Source organism: Typopeltis vanoorti, chromosome 7 (assembly GCF_054136105.1).
Source record: "Typopeltis vanoorti isolate ZY-2024b chromosome 7, IOZ_Tvanoo_1.0, whole genome shotgun sequence".
In the NCBI taxonomy this organism is placed as follows: domain Eukaryota; kingdom Metazoa; phylum Arthropoda; class Arachnida; order Uropygi; family Thelyphonidae; genus Typopeltis; species Typopeltis vanoorti.
The window spans coordinates 104,012,675-104,035,020 of NC_143555.1; the positions used below are offsets into that span (position 1 = coordinate 104,012,675).

A 22,346-nucleotide genomic window follows, 5' to 3' on the forward strand; every position below is an offset into this window, starting at 1 on the left:
ATCATATTATTGTAAACTGTCTGGTAAATTTCGTAATTTTTTAAGTCTTTTTCTATATTTGGCTATAAAATATGGATGGATCTATAATATCCTCCATTTATAATCTTAAGTTATGCTAAATTTAAGGGAACTTTGATAACTGATTATGATTAATTATTCTTATGCATATTCAAAATTTTGCCAGTCACAGGTTCATTTTAAAAGTAACTGGCTTTAAGAATAAAAGTTTGCATTAAAAATGCAATAGCTGGATCCGTTATAGATAGAACTGATGGATAAGACGCTCGCAGTAAAGTCAACCCATGAAAATGCTTGGCATACCATTAGAGATGTTAGTGAAAGCTGTATTCTTGAAAGACCCATACGGCAATGTTTCCCCTTCAACTCCAGCGCCACCATGGGACTGATTAGTTCATTCACCTGGATAATTAGGGTCCCGGACACACAGTTCCGGCTAGCGTTCATAAATACAATGAAAGTCGTGCACTGCTTTATAGGACAACAGCATTTGATGTTGCTTCCGTTTTTTTATGCTTTATTTTTACTGGTTTTGTCACGAACTGGTGTTCATCATTTCACTGGCCTACTGTACTTTAAATAGCAGAGAATGCGGTTCTAGAAAGCGTGTAGCAGCATCCTAGTGGATGTTGGCACAAAGGAACCCCACAATCTTAGATGTAAGACGCCTGACATCGATTTGTTAATTAAAATATTCATATTGATCTTTTCTCTTAGTTTTTGTAGTAGTACTGACAACATAAATAAATAATATCATCTCTTTTGTAAAAGAATCGCTATCTTACTTCCTATCAGAATGAATTTATCCATTTATTTTCTGATATAGACGTGAAATGTTATGTATTCGACTCTGGCGCCATCTACTTGACAATAATTAGTTTCTTTCTCATAAACGAGGTTTATGATTTCTTCTCGGCTATTTTAAACTCAACGCCATATTCCCGTTTTGGTAGCAATACATTTTTTGATTATTCTCTCCATTCTCCGGCTGTCTGTTTTGGGATTGATGTAATAGGTGTACTGTTTATCTTTAACTTATTATAGGATCAAATAAGAATTCCTTACATGAAAATCACCGACTCATTAAGTAACACCATCCAATGATTCTGATATTGCAACTGCTAGCACTGAATGTAACTTCAACAGAATTCGTTCACTTGGTCATCCTGTCGCCAACCATTTCGTCGTTGATCTTTATGCTCTCCGCCTTCCTGTCGTCATGTCGTCGGGTTGTCGCACGCCGTACTTGCATTAAGGGGAAAAGATTCGATGGACCAAAGAGTGCAGAATATCTGTAGAACTGTGGGGAAGAAGATTAATGTCTCAGCACCAAGGGGGAGTTATCACGTTAGAGCAATCAGTTAGATCACGCACACACACTCACAGAATTCTTTTTCTGTGCTGTGTTGCGTGCGACTGACTGCTTGGTTATCAAACGAATTTCATACTTGATTGACGGTAGTCGTGTTTTTGTCTTGAGATGAGCTTGAACATAAGTTCTCAAGAACATGTCTTATTATACAATGAAGATTTCAATTATCTTTCCCCACCTCATTTTTTTCCCTTTTTTTTTTTTTAAATATTTCAGGTGCAGTGGTTTGTGCATCTCATATATTCATATTAAACAGTTTGTTATCCTCGCAACCAAGAATCTTTCCATCATAAATAATATTAGCAAATAGGAGATGTTGCATGCAGATCATATTTACGTTGCGGTGCCTGAAATTCATATAAATTCGTTTTCAATAAAAAGAATGAAAGCTCATCCTTTCATAATTGTGGAATGGTTTTTCCAGTGCGTTGTTTTCGATATATCTAATAATAAATTGCTACATTATGTAGAGAAAGTAGCACAAAGGTGTATTAATATTAAACATACGATATTTACTTAATTTGGCTCCAAGATATAATAATTTGTATATAATCAGTTAGCCAACTTCCGTTAGAGTAATCAGAGAGTTCCATCCATCGTTATTTTCCCGCATTGTGAAGTGGAAAAATATCTTGAAAAAAATTCTTTCTACTTGTGAGTTAATATTGTTTTCATGTTTCTACTTGTGAGTTAATGTTGAACAAATATTGTCTTCAGTCGACAATGATGATTTGGTGGAAATAATCTTGGGTATGAATTCTGTCTAGGAAGCGAAGAATCTTTGTCAGGGCTTTTCATTTGAGAGGGAGTTAGTCTGTGTCATATGGAGTTGGAGTTTTCCTTCTTTTAACTCGGGATTTTCGTTTCGTGAAACAGGAGAACTGGCCACAAAAACATACGCAATTCAACACGCAATACAGTGGCTTCGTAGCCAAGGTTGCTACGGCCATAATTCTAACAACAACATCTAGGCGCCTTCTCCAGATATTTACCTCTGACAAATGACAAAGTTGTCAATGTAGTCATACTGTGCTGAAATAAGTATTAGATGAGCAATGTATTTCAGAAAAAGCCATTTGTGTATGCGAATTCTCCTGTGGTCCTGAACCACCTTCCACATTTTCGGACACAACCTACATCAGTTTACAATGATGAGTCAGGTAATTTGGATCATTTTCCCTTTCAACTGACCACAAATTAGTTTTGAGATCGGTTCTTAAAACGACCGCACTGGCCCTCACCTGCTATTACAGTCTATCTTGAAGGCGTTTTATTGGGAATGTGCACAGATCTGTGAAGTTTTTTTCACATCAATTATCTCAAAACATGTAACAATAGCATATGCAATATCACAAAGTCCATTGCCTTATTTGGAAATGTCAAGGTTAGGATCCGTACTTGGAGAAATAGATCTACACATTTACACCGCCACCTTTAAAATTCACAGCTGTGATTATATACTGTACAAGACATTCAGTGTTAGATCACCGCTCCGTTAATTGGAGACCTGAAGTAGTTTCTAAAAGTTTCATGTTTGGCCTATAGACACAGCTTTTCTGATAGTGAAAAAAAAAAAAAAGGGGGAGATCATGTCAGCCCAATGTAGTATAAGTTTACAACCTTTCGTGGTTCAGAAAAACGTTAAAAGAGAGAGAGAGAGAGAGAAATTTTACAAGCGATTTTACAGCAACAGAACGAATATGTTCGAACATGAATAAATAATTTAGGTGTATAAGTTAGTCAAACTTATTAAGCGAGAAATAGTGATGAAAAGGTCAAAAGGTATGGGACATGTTATATCACAGGTTTTGATCTTTCACATAAAGATTAGAAAAAAAAAATCAAGAAAAAACGTTTCCTTTTGAATTAAAAATTAGGTATCATTTTTTCTCTTTCACCAGATTTTGAGGGTTTTTGGCTTGCAATAGATAAGTGCTTTGCAATCGCAGGTTAAGATTAAAAATATATTACTGAGGCCTCCTTCTCTATTTGCTATACTATACTATACTATACTGTACTATACTATACTATACTGTACTATACTATACTATACTATACTTACTTTACTTTACTATCAATGTCAACGTCATGCTTGTCAAGGACTTAGGCACTTAGAGTGGCCTGTTCCGGCCTTAGAAGTCATCGTTGAATCCGTTAAGAGGAAATCCTGTTTTTTTTTTTTTTTTTTTTTTCCTGATGGTTTGTAATTTAAGGCTTGTTTTGGTAGTCTTTTTGTTTTCATTCTTTCAACGTGTTTCATCCATTTAGGTTCATATTTTTTAATTTTTTTCTATTACTGATTCCTGGTTTAATTCTTTCGTAATTTCTTCATTTCTTTTTTGATCGATTAGTGTATATTACTTTACTATACTATATTATATTATATTTGCATTGCTATATTTTCAACTTCTATTTCTTCTATTTTTAATTATTAATATTCACTTTGGATGCATTTGGCAGGTAATTAAAATAGTTCTTTTGAGCTAATTAAGAGTTCGGTAAACATTTTTATGAAGAAATTACCAATAATATATGCTTCTAGATTCCATCAGCTATTTTATTATTGTTTTTATTATTATTTTTAATTTATGAACTGTTTAATCATTAAAGTTCTTGTTTTGGTCAAACGAATATTATCATATATGCATATATGATATTTATGCATATATGAATTTTTAATTAATGATTTTTTGAAAAATGTATATTATTACTTTGATGAAAGTCAGAATGACTCACAGGTGTACCTTTTGCGTACTCCCACAAAAAACTCACAGTTATGCGCACCTATATTAAAAAAACTGATGCAGTATTATTTATCTTTTATTCAAGATTCAGATACGAATGTATGACCTCCTTTTAGTTTTCCTAGGTGCGAACTAGGCTTAATCAAAAGTATTTATTTTTATCTTTTTATCATCCGAGTTTGTAAACGCAGTGGAATTTTCCAGTAGGGGGAGATTTGCGTCGCTAGGTGTTGAGTGAAAACAGTTACTAAATAAAAAACACGAGATCCATTATGTTTTTTATTCAACCAAACAGATCTTGCAAAAGTTGTAAGACGTCATTAATGACGACACAGATTGCAACAAACGGAAATGTATATGAATAAAATCTAACAGAATCTTATGTTTATCATTTTATGGAAGTAAAAAACAACAATTTTATTTTTCTCCTTGTAAGATAAAAATATGAATATGAATGTCTTGAAATATTAATATTATTATTAATATTAATATTCTTTTAATTTAATCTTTTAATTTTTTTAATGAAATATTAATATTCTTTTAATTTAGAACACACTCATCTCATGTGACATTAAGAGAATTTGCCATTTCTTGATGATTTATTTATCTCACCAGAGGGAGATAGTGTCAGTTGAATACCGGTAGCAAATCGGCTGAATTAAAAAATAAAAAAAATAAATAAAAAAAATATAAAATAAAAACTGTCATTTTTTTCCTGTGTAAATTCTCACGAATAGTAATTAATCAATAGAATAATAATTAAAAGAACAAGCGACTGCTTCGTTGTAATAAACCTGAATAAAAGGTACAGATTAGAAGAATTCTTCCAAAAGTGCCTTTCAAATTTCAATCCCCTACAGTCGAGTTGCCTTTTCCCCAACAAGTGGTAGACCAGCAAAAGGGAATTGTTTATGCACAATGTTTTCATGATAAATAATAATTGCTATTGTATTTCCTTTCTATAATAATTAATCTCTAAAATACTATTTTATATAAAATGTTATAGGAAAAAAAAAGTTACTATATAGTATTATTTTAATTTAAACTATTTATGCAGATGTTATCCTTCGTACACCTAATTAATTTTAGTAAAATAATATCTAAGTATCATATCAGCTATGGAAATTTCTGTTTTGCAAAGGTCACATGCAAAGTCATTCTTTGAATTAACACTCGTAATTTTAAATAGTTTCATGTGCCTCTTATTCAAAATACTAGCAGTATACTTTATGATAAAAAGTGAATGAATAAAGAGAAAAAGATAAATATTTTATTACATCTTGGAGGTATTAATCCTCACAATGTAAACACTGAGGATAAGAAACCAGGAAATAGTTCAAGTTAAAAAAAAACACGTGGATTCCATTAGTTAAACAATAACATGTGACTTGCTTAACCAGTCCTTGCAAGTTTTTTCTTTATTATTATTTTTTATGAACTACAAGGTGACTGAGGATTTAAGGATTAGGAAGACAGGTTTTGCTCGCAGTACTTTGCTCTTATTTGTGTCCATGAGGATACAAAATATGGCCTCATCTGCTAGACAAGCAAATGGTTTGTAATTATAGTGTGAGACGGTTGTTTAAATTATATTTAACTATTTGTTTACACCTCTTTCATCACATGATTAGCTATTGTATCCGCAGCGTGGTCTGTTCCCAGACAGAAGTCAATAATCGTACTGTTCAAAGTGACATATGCGAAGAGGTGTGTGTGTGTGTGTGTGTTGGCTTTAATTACACAGAGCAAGCAGTATTCCCTTTCGTCTATAATTGTTGTGGTTACTGTGTTGCAATTTTCTTTCGTAAAGTTCATTGAGGGTGGAGTATCGTATAGGAAATATCCGTAAAAATACTCTAAATGAGAACACCAGCGGCGGATTTCCTAACATATAGAACATTTTCTAATTAGAGGTCTCAAAGCAATTTTGAAGTTTAAAAGAGCTTCCTGGTTCACAGTGCAAAGATAGTTACGAAACTTGTGCAGTCTGTCTGACCAAAAGAATTAAAAAACAAAACAAAACAAAAAAAGTGACCATTCCACTTTTTTTTTTTTTTTTTTTTGGAACCACAAATCATTTCATTTCAAATCCGGAACAAATATAGTATAAATGACTATCAAAATAATTTTTTTTGGGGGGGGGGGGGATAATTATTGCGTTTTTTTTTTCGCGACGAACCAAAAACATAATGGTGCACTAGCGCCCCCTTATGGGAAAGGATCATTTTTAAAAGGTTTTTGAACCTTTTAACCATCTTCTTCATGTTAGATATATCACAATTAAAACAACAGTAAAAAATTATGTGAATGCATATTTTTCCCATAATTCAGCCTTTAATACTCCACACAAATTATTATTATTATTATTATTATTAGTAGTAGTAGTAGTAGTAGTAGTAGTAGTAGTATAGGTTTCTGTAGAACCTAACCCGTTCTTTGAAAATTATTTTAATAATTTTCAAAGAACGGGTTATTACTGCCATATCTGAAAATATAAAAGAAGTCGCAAGTGACAGTGTGGATGTAGTTGTATCAAAACTTGTGTTATGTTCTATAGTGAATGCATATTTTTGTGGTAATAACTATTTACGGTAATAACGATGTAAAAGAGACTTTGGATAAAATCAAAAAGTTCTAGGTCCCGTAAGTAGTAAATTATCCATTAACTGCATTTATTATTATTTTTTATTTGCGTCACAATTTTCAGTATTATTAGTAAACTGCATAAAATTAATCATAATAACATGGAGTTCGGTACTGACTTTTTCAGCATGCTCTTTTTAAAATACATTATTTTAAAGTAAAGGTTTTCCAATATCTGAAATTAAAGTTTTTGAATAATGTATTAAGGACCTGCTTCCTTGTGGCAACTTTCATGAAAAAAAGACTGTAAACATGTTACATATTCGTGATTTACCGGATATTCTTATTATGTTTTGTTTTTTACATTATTATGTATTGAGTATGGATTTCATAAATAGGATTTAAGTGTTTGGCACATGATAATAATTTTTTTAAAGCGTATGTATCGCATTGCTTAATACACTTGTACACTTAGTATCACCTCAGTGTGAATAAGAGATGTGAGGGCGTGAAAAAAAATAATAATAAAATATTTAAATAGCCAACTTGCTTAACTTGATATTGTAATATTTAGGGAGTTGAAAAGTCATATTGTGCATGTATAATATTTTATGTTTTATTATAGCATTTACCCCCCCCCCCCGCCAAAATCATTGTTATGTGGAATCGTTATTAAAAAGTAGCCATGTTGTCACTGAAGTTTAAGTGTCACCGTAATGCACTTGGAAGAACGAAGGGAGATTGCACTTTTCGATTGAAAAAAAAAAAAAAAAAAAAAAAACCTTAGTTCGATTCTTATCTTGATCAGGAATATTTACATAAGCTTTTCAAACAAAGAGTGGATTAGCCAAGCTCATGTGGCAGTTTATTTTCTCTCTCTCTCTCTCTCTCTCTCTCGGGATCTCGATTTTTCATCCCGAATACAGGAAAATTGACCAGAAAACACACAATTTACAGGTTAAAAATACTATCAGTGGGAGGTTTATGGGTAGTGTTTAAATGGTGAATAGTGGCGTCTTGTGTAAGATGAAGGTTTAAATGCTGTAGACGTTGAGTTCTGAGAAGTGGAATTATTATTATTGTTATTAATAAAGTTACGTTTTGAATCTCGCTAACAGGCATGCGTGATAATGTGAGTTTGGGAACAGCTCCTGGATTCGAGAAACTGCCAAGTTTAATTCTGTGATTTCTTAATATTGAAGGACATGATGTGTCAAGCATTCATATATCCCCCTGAGAATACTATTGTATTCTCAGGGGGATATATGAATGCTTGTAATGTAACTGGAGGCAAGAATGTAATTCTTGCCTCCAGTTACATTACAAGCATTACATGAATGTAATGAATTACATGAATGTAACTGGAGGCAAGAAGGAGCGAAATTAAATTATTTCCTCCTATTGGAAAATAATTAGATACTCAACTAAATGTTGCATTTCTTTGTCAGAGCGATTATCTTCAAGTCTATTTTAGGAATTTAAAGAAAGATGTCCTTCTTCAAACTTGCTTGCTAGAAAAAGATATATGCATGCACAATAGTAAAATGGGTTCTTCGACTTCTTTTATTGGAAATTAAGAAATTTGAAAGGTAAGAAATGAATGAGTAGGGAAAAAAGGAAGATAAAGTGGCCAGTAATTGAGATAATAATTGCAAAATAAGTTACGTTCCTCATATAGTGAAAATGAAACTATAGTACTTGATGTTATCCCTCAGAAACAAATTTGTGAGAAGACATTAATGTGCGAGTGCCACTCCTTCATTTTGGCAATAAAAATATTTATTATTATTATTATTATTATTATTATTATTATTATTATTATTATTATTATTATTATTATTATCACTCTCTCCCCATGAAACAATAAAAACCTAAACCACTATTGTGGTGGTTCCTTAACTTTGATGATCTGCTGAGTTTTAAGTGGTTGGTCTCACGAGTGTTGTAGTGAAAGTTCCTCCTTTACATCAACATGAGTAGAAATCGTCTGCTTGGCGAGGCTAATAATCTAATCTGTAATCATCTACTATTACTGCTACTACTACTATTATCACATAAATCATCTACACAATAAACTCCGAACAATAAGTGGCAAGCTCTACAGGTTAAAAGACATAGTTCCCACACGCCTAAAAACACTAATATACAAAGCACTATGCCAAAATATACTAAGATACGCTATAACAACGTATGCTTTCTGTGCACCCTACAAATTAAAAATAGATTAATGTCGCTACAGTACAAAATGATAAAACTGATCTTTTGGGAACAAAGAGAAAATAACGACCTTATATACATTGCAATGTCAGAACACAAAATACTGACTGCAAAATATTTATGTCACTATGCAGCTTTGCTAAAACATTATTTCGATGCCAACTACAGGACAGTCAGAAATACATACCGTATAACAAGACCTCGGACTACTAATTATATCACATATAAATACAATAATCACTACGGAAAGGCCACACGAAACTTCTACATCCCAGACATGATAAACATGAATATAAAAAACCTTACAAACTACAATATCCTGAAAAGAGATCTAAGGACATACTATGAACAAGAAACACGCACCCAAAATACCATACAAACTTAATGAAACACAATATATTCGCTCAGGCTTCCAGTTCAGTGACGCATCAAGACATTCCAAGTTATCGTGTGTGTGTGTGTGTGTGTGTGTGTGTGTGTGTGTGCGTGCGTGCGTGCGTGGGTGTGTGCGTGCGTGCGTGCGTGCGTGCGTGCGTGCGTGCGCGCGCGCGCGAATTTCTCGATCATAGATTTCGTAGCTTCCCAACACAGCAAACAAACCAATAACCAACTGGTGTCATCCTCAGATAACCTTAAAAATAAGCTTCGAGGATGAAAGCTGATAAATTACATCTCATCCAAGACAAAATAAATAAATTAATTAATTAACTAAAAAAAAAAGTATGTATCATAAGTAACCAAATGCATGTAAAGTACGCATCACATGAAAACCAATGTATGTAAAGTAAGTATCATATGTAATCAAATGTATGTAATGTACAGTAGTAACCGTAACAAATGTATGCAATGTAATAAAAAAAATTATTATTATTATTATTTTATTACTATCTTGCTCTGTTGATATTTTCTGGAAAGAAGACTGAATGCATAGGTATACTAGTTTACATTATTCTATAATAAACAAACTCAGAGGTACGATTTCCAAGGCAACTGTTGATATATAAGCTACTCCTTAAGAGGTAATGCAAAGACGATACGCTTGGGAAAGGCCTAAAGGCCAACGAGTCGTCTAATTGTGTCAGTAAAACGGTTAACAAATGCAATGGCAGACAGTTCACGTATATAAACTTCATACATTACTAAAAATACTAATTTTGTTTGATGTTCGTTTGCTATGATTTCTGCACATGCGTACAAATTTTATTCTTAGTTTTCGAAACAGATAAAAAGATAAACAAAATGAATTAAACTAATAAAATGTTTTTGAAGCTCTTTAAAGTAAAAGCAAACAGAAACACTTACTTGGTTGATAAAATAAATATTCCTGTATAACTGAGTTGATGCATGATTGTAATTCCTTAAAGAAACACCAAAACAGGAAATCTTATAGTAGCTATGTCTACTAGTCTCAGCGGCTGGTTAAGTGAACAACTACATAGCAAACTCATTAGATAATTGCGTAGTAGCTTACGCCAGCGATAGCACATGTACATACACTCCTTTCGGGTCATCCAAATGTATTCATCAAAGCACTTATGGAAGTGTTGTTAAGCGATGATAGATTTCCGAGATCAAAGTTCGCCAGTCAACCACAGTGATGGACGTTCCTTAAACGCGTGTACGTCGTATTCACGGTATCTAGCCATGCTTGGCCGCGCCCATTCACCTTGAATAGTTGGACATTTTCAGTTAACTGGACAACCTTGCGACTTTCTTCTTTCACGAACGTAGGTGCCGAATGTAGGACAAACGTCAATGGACGGAAGCGGGGGTTGGAGAAAAATAACCCATCTGAGTGTTATCTCATCACTAGATGAAAAGAAAGATGGAGAAAAAAAAATAATGGATGCGCTTGAAAGGAGAGGGAAAATGAGCTAAAAAAGGAACCAGTCGTGCTGATCTCGTTAGCCAATTGAAAATGGTTTTCGCCTTTCGTTTCCTTATCAAAGTCTTATCAAGTACTGTGTTAGTTATACATACAGTACTATTACTGATTAAATAGAACTGAATAGTATAACTGATAGCATCAACTACTTCCCAATCACTGGTTATCTTTCGATTATCTTATAGATATTCATTCTAGCAGATTCTTGTGTAAATTATTTATATATTCGACTACATCCAAAGTATTTTTGTCTATTCGTATTAATGACAAAACATTTTTCACGTAAAATTCTGTGTGGGATGTTTACCTATTAGTGTCTGCATAGCTCAGTCGGTATTGATGAAGCCCTTTAGTTGGAAAGACCTGGGTTATTCCCCTGTAGGAAGCCCACCATTATCTAGGCTTTTATCTAGACCAGATAACTCACCATCAATTGATGGTGAGTTATCTAGCCTCAGATAGATGGTATTTGTGGTGCCTAACACTTTGACTACTGTTGCTTGACTATGACTCTATGACTACTGATGCTTGATTTCAGGATATACCATAAATACTGCACCACTCTAATATGGTTAGATTGAATGTAATAAAATTTTGATGAGATTTAGGATACAAGTTACGCAAGAAGATACTTATAACTCGTTATAGGAAATCAAAATTAAAGAATTAAAAAATCTTTCCAGTTGTTCCCTGGTTTTCGATAAGATAGAATGGGAGTTCATATCTTTCATCACAGGCCTGTGGAGTCTAAACGTTGTGCTGAGGGTCAGCAGAGAGCGAGAGAGGAAGAATGGATAGTAGTAGGTAATAAAGAGGCCTCAGTCAACCTGCTTGGGCACACATAACCTATTAACAGGTCTGTGGCCAAGCAGCTCTCCGACATCATCTCCCTACATCCGTTCTTACAGCTTTCGATGGTCAGCCATCTCTTCAGATGTTAGACCGCCGAAAGAAGCAAAACAAATGAAAGAGAACACAAAAATAAACTAAGGACAGTAAAGAAAAGACAGGTGATTTTCAAATTCGGAACTAAAAAGAAAGGGAGGGAGAGCTTGGCCCGAGTGATGCACCGCCTCGCTGTAAGCCTTCGCCGTTCGGGTTCACAGGTCCACTCCATCCTGTGGGAAGTAAAAACCAATGAAACTATGCACAGGAACCCATGAGGTGGTTAGTGTGCCTTCCGATTGCTGTGGACTGCCAAGACTTCTTCAGCCAACTTACTTCGCCGGGACATATATATGGAACAAAGAGTTCTAAAAAAACCTATTTCCGCCTCTTTTTCTACCTCCAAAACTCCCATTACTTGCTCCGGTAGTGATCTCGCTTATATCCTCTATAAATAGGTTACCCCATTGCGCACTCACTACTTTGGGAGTATTTTTGCCCGTGAAGAGGAGTATTTCTTCTATTGCTTTTTTTGAATTTTTCCAATATCACGGGACTTTCCTTTAGGAGATAACTTAAGGTTTTATCTGCATTCGCATGGGGGGGGGGGGGTGTCTTGGTAGGTGATCTCTGTTTCTTCTGGTGTAGCTGTTTTTGGCTTTTTTGTTTCCTCGTCCACTGGGCTTATTGGTCTTTTTGATGTGTTGGTTGTCTCCATTTGTTCTGTTTCATCTTCTTGCTCTTCTTTATTTTCGACAGTAGCTTTGTCATTGTGGTTTTCCCTTTTCGTTTTTTGTAGTTTCTTTTGTGACTGCTTGATTTTTGGCTGTTTCTTCTACTTCTTTGTTCTACTTCTTTACGCCTAGCTAGGTGACCCTATTACAACAAAGTTTGCCACTTCTGTTTTCGTTTCTATTACTAGAGTGACCTCACCAGATTTCCACTCTGGAATATCTGGATCAGTGGCCACTTTGACTACTCCCCATTTGGATAAAATTGTCTTAATAATGTCGTTTCCCTCCTCTAGATATTCCAGAGGGAATCTATCTATCTTTAAGGTCTTTACAATGCTTCCTACTACAAATGGAAAAACTTTCGTTCCTTGGCATTCCACCCCTAGTAGTAGTTTCTCTCTTGTGGCGGCGTCTTTTACTACCACTTGGTATCTTCCTGACCCATAGGGGGTAAAGCCAAATATTTTGTATCTTGTCTGGGCGTACCGCGTCAATCAGAGTTTCACAAACGTCCGTTTCGGGATGCTGGCGTCTGCTACTATACCGAGAGTCCTGGTACGTGGCAAAGCAGGGGACATGATCGGGTGTGTGTGTGTGTGTAGGGGGGGGGGGAATTCCCTCCACTATTCCCACCACCGAGTTTTTGTTCTTACCCCAGTCCGGGGTTTAATAATATCTGTAGTTGACTGGTTGAATATCTCGAGCCCCGATAGGACCCATTCCGATATTAACGGTAAAGAACAGATACTACAATTTGCTCTTTGTCAAAGCACAAATACTACACTTTAATCTTAGCCAAAAGATTTTCGATAAGATAGGATATTATATTATATGATAAAATCCCAGTATTGTCCTTATAGTGACTGGCTTAAAGGGGCGAAGCAGAAATGCTTTTCATCTTCCCCGTTATCTGTAGAGGACAGTGTAGGTATAAGGTGTTATTGAGCTATTAGAGCTCTGATCATGGCAGGGGTAACAGCAATAGCCGAGCCTCAGTTAGAACTTCATTGGGTACAGCATTGCCATCCATTACTCTCTAAGGGTATTCATCAGTTCTTTATTCTCCCAATCCATTGTCCTTATAGTGACTGGCTTAAAGGGGCGAAGCAGGAATGCTTTTCATCTTCCCCGTTATCTGTAGAGGAAAGTGTAAGGATAAGTTGTTATTGAGCTATTAAAGCTCTGATCATGGCAGGAGGCCTCAGTTATAACTTAATTGGCTACAGCATTGCTATCCATTACCCTCCAAGGGTATTAATCACCCTTGACTCTCCTTCGAATATATTAATCACCCTTGACTCTCCTTGTAAACAAACATCTTTCATTTTCTATAGTTATAATATAAAAACGAATTTAGTGTATTTCTAAATAAATAAATTTTTGGAGTGATTTTTTTCATGAATATAAAAATTATTATTTTATTTTCATATTAAAAAGTTTACATAATTTATTTAAAAATAAAATTAATTTTTCCTGAATAACAAAATTGCAATAATTAATTATAGAATTATTTATGATTTCACAATAAATCTGAAATAGTACAGTAAATTCAGTTTTCTTAAAGAAACATTACTAATTTACTTTTATCCTTATTCGATATAGGAGTAATAAAGTACATATTAAATGACAGCTATAGCATAAATATAATGATTTTTTTGTTATCCTGTAACATTTAGCTCAGCAAGTGTGGCGCAGTTTGGCAAATATCACTTTTTAATAATCTTTCCGACAGCTCACTAAGTGACTTCTACATTTCTCATAAATAGAATTATGAATGGTTTATTTTTATATTTTGTTTGTTACCCCTAGAATAATAAACTAAAATTTTCAAAAAAAACATTAAAAATTAAATGTTAATTACCCAGTTGACGTGCAGGACTTATCTTCCGAAATAATCCATTGTTATCAAATCGTATGTAGTTAAATAACTTTGGACCTGAATTTAAATTTTATCTTAAATATGTATAACAAAAAGATAGATTTTTAATATAATATAATTATATATAGTAATAAAATAAATAAAATAAAATAAAAATTATTTTCTTTCTTTCTAATTTCTAGAGATTATTTACAACGTAGGAATACGCCTTTTATTATTTCATATATGAACTAAAGTATTGACGTTAGTTAAATTAAAGCAATGTTAAAGGTCAGATGCGGTGATTCCCTTGGAGGGTAATGGATGGCGAGAGAATGGTTGATATCCAGGGAGGGTAATGGATGGCAATGCAGTACCCATTGAAGTATAACTGAGGCTCGGCTGTTGCTGTTACCCCCTGGGGCGCAGAGATTCGAGAGTTTGAGTTCGCTCTCTTAAGGTTTTTGCCTTAAGGGAGCAATTTGAGTCTCCGGGGAAAGTGTTCTCCGGTGAGGGGCTTTGTCGGTGAATGCTTTTCTTCAGGATTTCTTCGGGATATGAGCGGTTCTGCTCAGTGGTGATGGTAGGTGGAGGGCATCACTGAGTGGAGCCAACGCCGAGATGGACGGTCTTTCGCCCACGATTGAGCGTCCTAGGGATCGTCCGAATTTTTAGAGACGGCTTTACCTTAACATATGGTAATGGATGGCAATGCTGTAGCCAATGAAGTTCTAACTGAGGCTCGGCTACTGCTGTTACCCTCCTGCCATGATCAGAGCTTTAATAGCTCAATAAATACCTTATCCCTACTGTCCTCTACAGATAACGGGGAAGTTAAAAAGCATTCTTGCTTCGCCCTTTAAGCCAGTCCTTATAAGGACTATAAAAGCAATGTTGTTTTTGTTTTCTACTTCTAGGAAAGTTGATTATAAAAGCCGTTGGATAAAAAAAAATTATTTTTGCAGTTGCTTACTAATTTTTCTATTCTATACCAATATCAAAAGAGATGTTTTGTTTTTCTTTTTTATAGTACATATTTGGTTTTATTTTTCTGTTTGTGTTAAAATAGGTACCTTCGTTTACTTTTTACTTTTCTTTTTGTAGAGCAGAAGAATAACAAAAAACAAATGGTGTATCATTACGTCAGATGGTGGATGGATATTCTTGAGAAAATAACAGAAAAAAAATTATAATTTACTGACATACTTAGTATACCTACTTTACATTTATAGAAATTTTACGCTTGTTGAGCTATTGTAATGCTATTTTTGATTTTTAATAATTTTGTGTATCTAAATGCTTCATAAATGTTTAAGTAAATTATTTAGTACATATTTATTCCATCGGTTTAGTACGCATTCTCCTTGTGAAAAAAAAAAAAAACTTTCTAGAATATCAGAGCAACATTGAATATGGTCACTACTTTATGTAAATTTTATTTTTATATTTTTAACATTGAAAAACATGTACTTAGTGGACAGTATTAATACTTGCTTAATTAGTTATTATCTCTCACCACTGATACCACACTGGGACACTGATGGTTTCCTTTCATTACGATTATAATTAGTAACGAAATTAGTCTACGTAAAAAAAAATAAAGATAAAAAAAACAAAAAAAAACAGGATGCATTGACTGAATCATTTACAACAACATTTGGAAGTCAGGCAATGGGATGTAGCATTAAAAAAAAAAAATCCTCACAACCTTACTTTGCACGCTCTACGGACCGTATTGCATTTATTGGTTTTAATAGTTGGGGGTCGCTGAAGATTGCCATTGCCATCTCCCGACATGTATTCCAATGACGGTAATTAATGTGTTCTGCACGAGTAAAGAGGAAGGGCCGAGAGAGAAACGTGAACACAAGAATGGTTTGAAGGCACGTGATCTGAGGTTCGTCTTTCGCTGTTATGTGTAGTTATAGGAACGTTGTGGAATCATCAACTTTTTTGTTCCCCTACAGGTAATCTGGCACTTTACATGTGGCTGATTATAATACAGACGTTATTAACCTGTAATTGTTCGTAGGGAGAATAACCTGATGGCCAAGATACTAAATATTTTATCAATCATTTACCTCATTTATTCTCATTATATCTGTCACCCTGGATTGGGCCCTCTAGCGGTCTCTTACCTTCTCCAATATGCCAAACATCTATTATATATTTATATACGATATATAAGAAATTTACCTTTCCGTGACTCTCCATCGGGATTTCTTATTACACGCATTCCTATAGTAATATGGCCGTGATCAATAGTGGACTGTTTTGCTTCTGACCTTGCTACTTGACACATATACAAGAGTGATTAAGTGTCAGAAATCGGATGTGTTTTCTGACCTTAAAGTTCCCGGTACAAAGTGGTTCTATGCAATCACTGTAGTAGAGTAGAAACCAGAGGGCGTAACCTGTACAAAATAAAACACAATAATAAAGATTTACCTTGAGATTTTTGGGAAAATGACATATCGTTATGTGTGATGGATTTTTTTTTTTTGGTTAGTTTTCACTTAGGAATTAGTGTGAAATTTTGAATACATTTCAATTAAAACTATTTAACAAATGATAAAAGAAATAGATAAATAAGTAAATGTATCGTTAAAGAACTTAATAAATAACAATATATATATATATCCTTCGCATTTGTATTTCTCTAAATTACATTTTGCAGCAATTAAGGAAACATCTATCTCCACCTACCCGTGCTACTGTAGGTTATTAATCCATTTCCAAATAAATACGTATACAATATATTATACAGCCAGGATGCTTGTATCATGTTTGACCAGAGACCAAACACGTACTTTCTAATCCACTTCAGACCTCCAATAATTAGGTTGTGGTCCCACATCCCTTCGTAGCTCAGTCACTGTAGACGAAGCCCATTGGTTGGAAAGACCTGGGTTCGATTCCCGTCTGTGACGTGAGGAACCTTGATCTGGTCTCTTTCGACTAAAGGTGAGTTAGCCGGTCTCGTACGGGGGGTAAGTTTTTTTTTTCGCCCCCAGAAGGAAGACGAAAAGGTCCCGTGAACACACATGGATTACAGTCATGAATATTTCCCGGCCATATGCCGGTCCCGCACCCGGATAAAATTGGGGGATTTTGGGAAAGCAATGGTGAACTACCCTGTAAAAATTTCACCTTGAATATTTTGTGGGCAATGCCTACGGTCGGATGTTCTATAATGTTCCTATTACAGACGGATATTCTTGGTCAATTTTTGCATACGTGTTGCAACCATTTCCAACTAGGCTAAAAAACAAGTTAGCCAATGATTCAGAAGAATTATTACAACAATTCGTTGCCTAGAAGATCACCTTTCTCTTTGATCGTTGTAATTTTCTATCTCCGTTTGTTTGTCCGTGTGCGTTGTTAAGTGTTCGCAGAACATGGGATCACCGACGGCACACGTTTCTGCAGTTGGGAAGTTTCAGGCGTGTGTTAAGGCATTAGCGGTTGCTTTCATGTTCTTATTCTTCTTATCGTAGATATTTGGTCCGGCAAACGAATAGAATCTAGTACTACCTCATACTTTGGCAATTGTCCAAACAGCTAACACATGTTTAGGAAGCAACGCCGGAAAAAAAAAAAAAAAAAACATGAAATAACAACAAAAAAAAAGTAACCTATGCTTTTGTTTTGGAGTGAATTAGACTGACTTTCATTTTTGGAATCTTATTTAAACGTTTCTGCGTGACTTAAAAACAGAACAAAAAATCGTTCCTTTTGATGGATTATTTGTTTGCTAGAAGCATTCATAGAAGCGCTTACAAAGTACTTATGTTTACAAAGTACTGAGACCACTGTTTGAGCTATGAATTGCGGAGAGGTCAAAGAGAGGCTGTTTGGATATTCCAAGAGACGCAAAGAATGAGTGAAGATTAACGAAAGCGTTCCACTATGGTTAATGAACTGAGACGTACGCTGTGTATATTTATACAGAAACAAGGTTAACAGCAGTTTCATATTTTAGCAGTCAGCTGAAGCAAAGAGGAAAGTTAATGTTAAGGTACCTCCTTCGTAAATATCAGTCACCCCTTCTAATATTTGTTAATCGCTTCTCCAAAGTTAAAGGATAGCTTAGCATTAGTTACAGAGAGAGGGAGAGAAACACACGTTTTCCTTCGCACTCTACAAATCTTCCAGAAACTTAAAAGCGCTCTACTGCAAGAGCGATGTTCTCGTTGCCTACTGACCTAATCAATTCGCTTACTGGCAGTGTGCCACGACGCTCTGAACTTACGTAATAGTTATGAATGATAACGCCCTTTTACTAAGCACGATGAACTTATTAGTATGCTTTTTTTGTTAAATTTTGTTTACATCCACTATTAAAATATTAATTTTAACCATGCTTTTATTTCTCTTATTGTAACGTAACCAATATGGGGAAAGGAAGTCTCCTAACTTTAGTTATAATTATCTATCAAAAATTCTGATTAGGGTTGTGATTTCATATCTAATAAACGTGTGTGACATCATCTTTCTGGTATCAAGAATTACACTTTTATGATCATAACATGTTCAGCATATATTTGCCATGACGTCACAAGCTATTAAGCAGTCACTTTCATCAGTACTTTGCTCCCAGGATTACACATGGGCGCTCAATGATTAGCCTTTTTTTTTTATGATGAGCCCGTTAAAAACTAATTAGCATTCCTTCCTTCCTTACTAATTAACCATCATATGTACTTCCGCCAAATAACAAATTAACATCCTGGTAAACATATCTGGAACAGACTATAGTTAGCTTAAATAATATAAACGCTTATGTATCGAAGGTTTTTTCCCTTCCTTGGGAACTCGGATTTTTACATCCTTTAAAACAGGTCAACCGGTCAGAAGAACACACGCCATTTACACGCATAATACAGTAGCCTCCTGACCTTAATTTCAAAACAACAACCCCTCATGATATCTATAAAGTATTTAATATTAAAGCTGACTGATACAAACAGACATTCTTCTTGCTATATAATAAAAAGCTAAATCGCTATGGACAAAAAAATCGAAATACCAACCCCATCTATGCGAAATGCGATCAACTATCATTTATATATAAACTTTAACTTTTTTTTTATCATTCTCTAAAAGGGCGAGAATTTTTTAGCCTTAACTTTTAGAAATCGGTAGCTTGAAGGATTTCACTTTTCGCTATTATGCATCCGAGTGAATACGATATCCTTACATTGAAAGATAACGAGAATATGTCAGCTCTGACCAACTCGTGATTCTAATACTAACCCGTTATTATTATATTAATAATGTAATTTCTATGGAGAGAGAGTTACTTTTTTTCATGTCTGGTGAGCAAAGTTGCTATGGGATCTTCCACACCATAATAAAAAAAAATTATCAGTGATAATGTGTTATTGTGATCCCTGTTATGTTGTAGATAAAAGTTCAATCTAATTAGTCCTATTATAGATAGAGTTGATTAGGTAGAACATCTTTCAACAGAGAGAAATGTTTGATTAATAACCCTCAAAAATACAGGGTTATATTTTTTGAGGGTCAAAAAAACAAGGTTTATGTCCTAGACGGTATTCGAACCCATATTTCCAATCAATGAACATCGTTGATAGCGACTAAGTTACGCTTGAATGGGGAGGGGGGAGGACTTGTCTCATACGGAGGTAGCAGGTTTTTTCCATCCTAAAACTCGTATTTTTTCGTCCCACAACCCAGTAAACCGGCCTACAGAACACACGCAATTTACATACAAAAATATATAGTACTATAGGTCGCGGACAGGCTCATCGGGAAAATATAAATGACACTTCCTAAGTAAAGAATTTAGCTGTTACGAATACCTTTAGAAAATTATTTGCGTAAATATGCCATTGAAGCGAGAATTAACGATAGTCTATTATGCTCAACAGCTTAGCTAATCATTTCATCCAGTGATTAAAATAAGGAGTACGCACGTTCAAAACAGCATTTTAAATTAATTAGATACATTAATTAGCACTTATTTTTAGGAAGAAATAACAATGTTTCTTGACTTCCTATACGTAGTAAACGTTTCGGTCAATATATGGTAATCTTTAAATTTCCTTTTAGGAGCTTTTGGCAAACATTGAATTAGAATATTGATCAGAGACTGTTAGTTGACGCACAAAATTTGCCGCAGGTTTATGATGATATTAATTTCCAAGTACTTGGAGATTTACTACATTCTTAAGCAATAATAGTCTTAGGGTGTTCGAAGGTAAATCAAAAAAGTAAATGTAATTTGTGCATTAAAATGTAATAGTATGTTATGAATTCTGAAGATAATCATACGAGGGATCTGGAAAGTTCTGATAAACACCTAGAACAAAATTGTTTTTTCATATAATTTTTTTTTTCATATAAAAATGATTTTTTGGAAATTTTTTTTCCAGAAAATATATTTTCTTTGAGGATATATAAGAAGACATAAAATGAATTAATTTTTATACTTGGTGTTTATCAGAACTTTCCAGACCCCCGTCGTACTTGCTAGGAAGTTAAATAAGCCTAAATATGTCTTCCCAGTTGCCAGTGTTCATTGCAACTCGCAGTCCGAACTTTGTTTCAAGTAATTATCACCTGATTCGTCCTCTAAAACATAAGCATGGATGTGATTTTCGATTACAAAATTAAAGACGTGATTCATCTATCATAGGAATAATCAATGGTAATCTTCTCAGATGGTATTAAGAAGTTTGTAAATCCAATTTAACATCTGGAATTGCAAGAAAACTACGTGGACAAAAAAGTTACTTTTTTTTTATTTATTTCTGATTATTTTTTAAAGTTTTAAATAGTAAATTCGGTTTATTGGAACTTATTTGATATCCATTGGACAATGAAATTCTTTTTTGTTACTTTACTTCGTTCGATCAATAAACTGCTCGTTTTGCTTATTAGTTCTATAACCACAAGTTCTCGGATGGCCGTTTATATGCAGTGATTATCAACTTTTTAAATACAAGAAATAAAAATAAATAAATCAGATGAACCAAAGGTTATAATGCAGTTATATGAAATTAACTTAATCCTTTAATGTACGCAAATGGCTTGTTAAGCCTAATATGATTGATCTTATATAACGAGGTCAAAATGTCTGAAGTGTCAAAGAGTCAGCGTCCTGATGAATTACTTCATTGTTTTCTTTAGATGATAATGGCTTTGCAGGAATTTGTTTAGTATTATTTCTTGAGAACGAAAAACAGTGCATGCGCAATAACTAGGATATTTTTGCTATTATGCTCATCTAATGAAGTTCTGATTGTTGTTTTGACTTGAAATGATAATTGCACATCTGGTGACTGTTTGAGTAGGCATGACGTTAAAATATTCCTTTTCTGGTTGAAAATACACCCACGCGAGAATTGTAAATTTTTCGAGACAAGGTGCCCCGCGAATTATAGAAAAGTTGATAAAATTCTAGGGGCAAACGTGGAATTTTGTGAGGACTAGGTTGGGCATAGAAATTCCCCACTTTACATGGATAGGTAACTGGAATGATAGATGCAAAAAAAAAAAAAAAAAAAAAAAAACTAGTAAAAGGGCTATAAATTTCTCCTTCAATCCTCTTTATGCTACACTCTTTCAGCAATTTCTTAAGTATTACGACTTGCCTTAGTTACCGAGCATACTTGACATTCCTCGCTATCTGTTAAAGCAAACACGTACTTTTAAAGGATCACGTTTCTTCTGAGCTGGGTCATTCTTAATACCAGTTTTGACAATTATTTCTTCGTAAGGGTGGAATTTTGCTAGCTACAGTGCTGGCACAACTGCCCATTTCAAGTTGACCTCTCCCATTCTTTCTTCACCTGGAAGTACGAGAGTTTTTTTTTTACGTTCTCCGAACAATACGAGAAGTAGTTCACCATTATCGTTTTTACGAACTTTACTCAGCGTAATTACTTCATTTCAATTATCTGCACACGTTGCAGATCTAGTTTCGTTCTAATAAATGCAGCCTAAAGCACACTTAATTAAGTAATACAATAGAATGGTTCTTTAAATGTCATTTCTTGCCGTTGTAGAGGTATATTTAGAGCTC

General features: G+C 34.3%; 1 protein-coding gene across 2 annotated transcripts in view; it reads right to left on the minus strand.

The window, feature by feature from the left end:
• LOC150104927 (uncharacterized) overlaps positions 1 to 10,642 on the minus strand; it is a 359,330-nt gene extending 348,688 nt beyond the window's left edge. For both annotated transcript variants that reach the window (XM_090395423.1, XM_090395422.1), the window contains exon 1: positions 10,237 to 10,642. In XM_090395423.1, coding sequence (XP_090251549.1) covers positions 10,237 to 10,280 — 44 coding nt within the window. In that variant the 5' untranslated portion in view covers positions 10,281 to 10,642. The remainder of the gene's footprint in view (positions 1 to 10,236) is intronic.
• Between the last annotated feature and the right edge of the window lie 11,704 nt (positions 10,643 to 22,346).